This window comes from Triticum urartu, unplaced genomic scaffold, assembly GCF_003073215.2.
Source record: "Triticum urartu cultivar G1812 unplaced genomic scaffold, Tu2.1 TuUngrouped_contig_4560, whole genome shotgun sequence".
Taxonomy (NCBI): domain Eukaryota; kingdom Viridiplantae; phylum Streptophyta; class Magnoliopsida; order Poales; family Poaceae; genus Triticum; species Triticum urartu.
The window spans coordinates 1-6,737 of record NW_024115158.1 but is presented as its reverse complement, the minus strand read 5'-3'; the positions used below and the strand labels follow the sequence as shown (position 1 = coordinate 6,737).

Genomic DNA, 6,737 nt, shown 5'->3' with positions numbered 1-6,737 from the left:
CCAAATTTAAATGACCACGTACGATGGCGTTTAGTTACAATTAAGTGCTATATGATGCAATTAAGTTAATTTGAAATTTTAGGAGCATAATACCCCTGGACTTAATTGGGCTAGTTAAACTTAAATATATTTTTAGGTCAAAAATACCCTTGGGCTTTAATAAGGTTCAATTAGTCTCAACCGTTGGATCACTCATATAATACACGTGCTCTAGTGTATTGCAATGCACCGTAAAATGCATGTCTCCAGTAAAAATCACGAATGCCACCCATCATGACCCGTCCATCCATGTGCTCTCCGAATCACTTTTAGCAAAGGGGTAGGCGACGTACCATTTTCCGTGGCTAATCTTTCTTACTCTACTTTTCTTGACGCTTGACCAGCTCGGGTCAATGTCTCGTCTCGTGCGCTGCACCGTACAGATGACTGGGCCCTTCCCTTGTTCAGTCCACACAAGCACTGTGGCCACTCTCAAAAACAGAATCGGGGTTGGCAGTGAGTGCGATGAGCGACAGGGGTGATGGACCCGCTCGTCGGCAAGCTTTGTACATGTCATTTCACAAAATGGTGAACGATCATACGCTGAACATTAAACATCAAGGCCACTTCGTTTTTTTGTCAAACTTTGACTTCAAATTTTTGGTCAACAAGTTATGAGTTATATGTCATAAAAATATATACTTTTTATGCCATATAACTCACATTTTATTGATAAAATTAATGGTCAAAGGGTTAACCTAAGAATATGAGGTGGCTTTATATTCAACGACGGAGGGAGTAATATGAATTTTGTATGTCCTAAAAAATTCATGTTTGTATGCAGATTAAAATTTCCCAAATTATATCATGAAATTCTTTGTTTCTGATAAGATACATAATTCGTATTCCCTCCATTCCATAATATAAGAGCATTTTTTACACTACAGTAGGAATTAGTATAATGAAATTTCTTGTAGTGGATTATTAGCTTTCCATTGAAATTTTGAATACATACATTATCGTGAAAATTCTTTCACTACAAAATCCCGGAACTAGTATAATGAAATTCTTAAATTTGTTAGAAGAGCCATAATTTCGTAGAGTTTGCAAAATGAGATTTCTTGGATTACTATCATTCAATTTCTTAGTTTTCCACTTAAATTTTATTTTACAAATAATTAAATGCCATGGCAAATGTTTTCCTTAACTTTCTAGAAATCAGTATACTGAAATATTCTAATATCTAAATTTGGTAGAAAACCTAAAATTCCTGAAAATGCATTTATGGTTGATAAATAGTCTTTCTCACTGTTGTTTCTTGAGGCTTAATATTAACCATTGTCTCATTCAAAATGCCAACCAGAAAAGTCATGCGCGCGTGGACGGGGCGGGCTCCCTGGTCGGTTGTTAGGGTAACACTTGCACATGCTAGCATGGAATGTTAGGGTAAGCTCAGAAACAGCTCTAAGATGCAACAGTAAAAAGCTAGCGCATCTAACTGTATACTTTTACAAACAGCGAATAAGAGCACAGATCTTTGAAATTATTGGCTGAGATATGATGGAGCGAAGCTACACTAAACTGCTATGCATGCTGCTGCTTTCTTATCTTAGGTGATGAAAAGGCCACACGTACGCACGCGGTTGTGGCCGAACCTCTTCTCCCGTTCCAAATCCCCCATTCCCTCATCACCATCTCCACCGAGCCTCCTCCTCACCTTTCCCATCCACATCCGGAGTCGGCAACGGCAGCGCGCGCCTCCTGCGTCGATTTCCCAACTCCCACCCACGCCTCGAGCCGCTGCCCACCTCCTCTCTCTGGATCCTAGGCGACACAGGAGGGAAGGGTAGAGGAGCAGTTCAACTCCAACTCGGCATGGCAGTGAGTGCGACGTCGGGGGTGTTGAATCCGCTCCTCGGCAAACTCTCCAGGCTGCTCGGCGAAGAGTACAAGAAGCTCACAGGTGTGAGGAAGCAGGCATCTTTCCTCAAGGATGAGCTCAGCGCCATGAAAGCTCTCCTTGACAAGATGGAGCTCATGGACAAGCTTGATCCATCGGCCAAGGACTGGAGGGACCACATCAGGGAGATGTCCTATGATATGGAGAACTGCATCGACGACTTCATTCATGACATCGAAGGTGCCCGTGCAAAGAAAGGCTTCGTCAGAAAGATGGCTCAGCGCCTCAGGAGGCTTGGGAGGCGCCATCAGATCGCCAACCGCATCGAGGAGCTCAAGGTTCTTGCTGTGGAGGCCAATGCTCGGTGCAAGAGGTACAATATTGATGCTTGCATCAATTTGAGTCCTGGCCCTGTGGTTATGGATCCCCGGATCCCAGCGCTCTACAAGGAGGCAGCAGGCCTTGTTGGTATTGACGGCCCGAGAGAAGAGCTTGTCACTTTGCTGATGGATTCCCAGAAGAAACTCAAAGTGGTTTCCATCGTCGGGTTTGGAGGTTTGGGTAAAACCACGCTTGCCAAACAAGTGTATGATGAAATTGGAGGGCAGTTTGATCGCAAGGCATTTTCCTCGGTCTCCCAAAGGCCAGATGTGAAAAGCCTTCTTATTGGCCTACAATTAAAGCTTGAGACGGGGAATTCTTCTCATGCTTACGAGCTGCAAGATATTATTGACAGCCTTAGAGAAGGCCTCAAAGATAAAAGGTATTTTTTTTTCTTCTAGTACCGACATTTACGTCATTCTTAACATACTTTGTTTCCTTCATTTCAGTTTTGATGTTTCTTTGTGCCATACAACCATATACTGATATAATGTATGAATTGCAATAGGTACTTAATTATAGTTGATGACCTGTGGGATCAGTCAACATGGAATACTATTAGGTGTGCCTTTCCAGACAATACTAATGGAAGTAGAGTAATGGTAACCACGCGATTGGATGACGTAGCTGCCACAACATGTTTGAGTGATCGTGCCTGCATTTACAGTATGAAGCCACTCAAAGAACAAGACTCAAGAAAATTATTTTTCGATAGAGTATTTGGGTCTGAAAATGTATGCCCACCACAGTTCAAAGAAATTTCGGTTGAAATTTTCAGGAAGTGTGGCGGTTTGCCACTTGCAATTATCACCATAGCTGGCCTATTAGCTAGCCATGAAGCAAGATTGTTGAATGAATGGGAGAACATAAAGAATTCTCTTGGTGCTAGGTCTGCTACAAAACCCACCTTGGAAGAAATGAGGGGTATTCTGAATCTTAGCTACGTGCATCTTCCTGTTTATCTTCGGCCATGTTTTTTGTATCTTGGCATGTATCCAGAAGACCGTGAGATTGAGAGGGATGATCTCGTTCGGCAATGGATAGCCGAAGGCTTTGTTTGTAGTTTGCACAGAGCGGATTTGGATGATGTTGGGAAAAGTTATTTCAACGAGCTTGTCAATAGAAGTATGATTCAGCCCGGAAGAACATCTTACGGGGAGGTACTTTCTTGTAGGGTGCATGATATGATGCTTGATTTGATCCTAAGCAAGAGTACAGAAGATAATTTTATCAGTGTAGCATATAACTATGAGGACATGGCAAGATTGCCCAGTTGTAAGTACAAGGTTCGTCGATTATCCTTCCAATCAGGTGTACGTAGTGCAAAGTCGGAGGCCCTTGCTACTGGCATGTCACAAGTTCGATCATACGCACGGTTTGGAGAGTCCCAATACACACCTCCCCTTTCACAGTTTAAGTATCTATGGGTGCTTGTCCTTGAGTTTCCTTATAATTGGGAAATGACAATCGACCTCACTGTAATTGGCTGTTTGTTTTTACTGAGATATTTGCATGTTTTAGCCTCATCAGCAGTCGTAGCGCTCCCGGAAGAAATCCAAGGTCTTGTGCATTTGCAAACTCTGGTGCTATATTGCAAGTCGACACAAAGCTTTCCTTCAGACATAAGTTGTTTGGCCAACTTGTTTCATCTGGTGCTTCCAAGGGGTGGACTGCCTGAAGGGATCAAGAAGATGAGATCACTCCGCACCCTGCGTTGTCGATACATGTTCGAGAGTTCACTGGAAGATATCAAAGGTCTTGGTGAGCTGACCAATCTGAAGGAATTGTACTTAAGCACGGCTGGATGGGAGTGTTTGACGTTGGAACAAGAGAATTCTTTGGTCTCCTCCATTGGAATGCTCCGAGACCTCAAGCGCCTCTCCCTCAAGTTGGAGCGTAGATGCAGTGATCCTGACAGCCAGCTAGACTCCTTACATGACCCGCCTCCCCGTCTCGAGGTACTCTATCTGATAGACTGGGAGCTCAAAAGAGTTCCCAAATGGATCGGTGAACTATATTACCTCCGGATCCTCGATCTGCGTGTGTTGCACCTGTCGAGTGATGAGGTTCGTATTCTTGGTGAGCTCCCCTCCCTCGTCCATGTCAGGATCAAAGTGTCGGATGTCTCCCAAGACAAGGTTGTGGTTGGCACGGGGTTGTTCCCAGTTCTGGAGCACTTGTGGTTTGAGTGGGTCAAAGATGCCAATGCGTATCTGAGTTTCGAGGCAGGAGCTATGCCCAAGGTACAAACACTCACACTGCAATTCAGATGGAGAGAGTGGAGAGGTGCTACACCAATCGGCATGGAGTGCCTGCCCTGCCTCCAGAAAATCGAAGTGTGGACATATCGAGCTGGTTTTTTCGCTGATGTACAAGCTGAAGTCGAGTCTGCCTTCAAGGGCGCCGTAAGTCTGCACCCAAGGCATCCCTCTGTTACTTGCCGTCCCTATGTTACTTTTGGTAGCCATCCATTCGATTGATCCACCACTTTGCTGTCTGTAACTTAATTATTTTCTTCTTCTCGAGGACTGTAACTTAATTATTTTCTTCTTCTCGAGGACTGTAAGCCTGATGCACCTTCAGTTTTATTCTTACAACGGATATTTCTGCCAGCGCAATTAATGCAGACAACAGAGTTTGGAAATGTTTCATCCTGATTAAGCTCCTGATCAATCTTGCCTGTGCATGTCTCGTCTCGATCGATGTACTAATTAAGCTCAATTTGATGTGACTTGATTGGAAATGCATCGGCGTCATTGCTTTGATGCTGTAAAGAAAAAATCTAGGCTGCAGCTGTTGAGAATGCTATACTGGAGGTGTCGCTTTCATTGCATTTGCGAGTGACATGGTTACGCTGAAAGGGTGCTACCTCAGCAGCACAACATCGCATTTGTCATCGAACATTAAAACATATGGAATTTCTGGTTTCAACTTTTGAAATCTACCTACTGTAGCTTCTTCCACAACGGGAAAGCATATGATAGAGCAGACAGTATCAAATTTCAGTTGATTTCAGGATTGCTACCAGAGGGGCACTTATATGATAGAGAGCAGACAGCAACAACCAAATTTCCAACCAAAAGCTCCATCGCCACGATTCCTAATACTCCTCGCCTATATATCCGAACAGAACACCATTGATAATATGCAAAACTTAATTTGCCAGTGAGACCTGCCTGATGGTCACCGCAACGGTGAAACACAGGGATTCGGAAATTTAGAAAAGCCACCGGAGATGATCACACAAGTTGAACGCATTGTTAATCAAATGTAACTGGTACATACATAGCTCCCAATTTAAATAATCCAAAGTTCAAAATAATTAATCTTTGCTTCTCAGGCAGAGAAAGAGATGGGGATTAGTACTTATGAGCACGAAACAACCTCGATTTCGATTTGAAAATAACCACTAAAAAGATATAGACAACAACTGATATCATTTTTCTAAAACTCACAACAGTGTGTGTATGATTTTGCGGTAGGCACTAAATATATCGACAACAACCAGCGTCCTACAAGGATTCATTTTGAACTACTTCAAAATCTTGTCAAGGTATGTACTCATTGAAAAAACTTATCAAGCGTCTTGATCTATCTCTATAGATCTTGATGCTCAATATGTAAGCAGCTTCACCGAGGTCTTAAAAAAACTCCTTTCAAACACTCCTTTATGCTTTGCAGAATAATTCTACATTATTCCCGATCAACAATATGTCATTCACATATATTTATCAGAAATGTTGTAGTGCTCCCACTCACTTTCTTGTAAATACATGCTTCACCGCAAGTCTGTATAAAACTATATGCTCTGATCAACTCATCAAAGCGTATATTCCAACTCTAAGATGCTTGCACCAGTCCATAGATGGATCGCTGGAGCTTGCACATTTTGTTAACACCTTTAGGATTGACAAAACCTTCTGGTTGCATCATATACAATAAATCCATTAAGGAATGCAGTTTTGTTTATCCATTTGCCAGATTTCATAAAATGCGGCAATTGCTAATATGATTCGGACAGACTTAAGCATAGATACGAGTGAGAAACTCTCATCATAGTCAACACCTTGAACTTTGGCAAAACCTTTTTCAACAAGTCTAGCTTTGTAGATAGTAACACTACCATCAGCGTCCGTCTTCCTCTTGAAGATCCATTTAATCTCAATGGCTCGCCGATCAATGGGCAAGTCAATCAAAGTCCATACTTTGTTCCTATACATGGATCTCATCTCAGATTTCATGGCCTCAAGACATTTCGCGGAATCTGGGCTCATCATCGCTTCATCATAGTTCGCAAGTTCGTCATGGTCTAGTAACATGACTTCCAGAACAGGATTACCGTACCACACTGGTGTGGATCTCATTCTGGTTTACCTACGAGATTCGGTAGTAACTTGATCTGAAGTTACATGATCATCATCATTAGCTTCCTCACTAATTGGTGTAGTAGTCACAGGAACAGATTTCTGTGATGAAC

The 6,737-nt window shown here is 42.6% G+C and overlaps 1 protein-coding gene across 1 annotated transcript; it reads left to right on the top strand.

Annotated features, from left to right (window-relative positions):
• Positions 1-1,605: 1,605 nt before the first annotated feature.
• Positions 1,606-4,959, top strand: LOC125528003 (disease resistance protein RGA5-like). Its single transcript, XM_048692516.1, has 2 exons — positions 1,606-2,642; positions 2,769-4,959. The coding sequence occupies exons 1-2, from the start codon at positions 1,855-1,857 to the stop codon at positions 4,738-4,740; spliced, it is 2,760 nt and encodes a 919-aa protein (XP_048548473.1). The 5' UTR covers positions 1,606-1,854; the 3' UTR covers positions 4,741-4,959.
• The last annotated feature ends 1,778 nt before the right edge of the window (positions 4,960-6,737 follow it).

What these genes read in the sequence shown, in the direction of transcription:
- LOC125528003 (XM_048692516.1), top strand. Translation starts at nt 1,855, where the DNA reads ATGGCAGTGAGTGCGACGTCGGGGGTGTTGAATCCGCTCCTCGGCAAA. An exon ending in GAAGGCCTCAAAGATAAAAG is followed by an intron (nt 2,643 to 2,768) that starts GTATTTTTTTTT and finishes GAATTGCAATAG; the next exon opens with GTACTTAATTATAGTTGATG.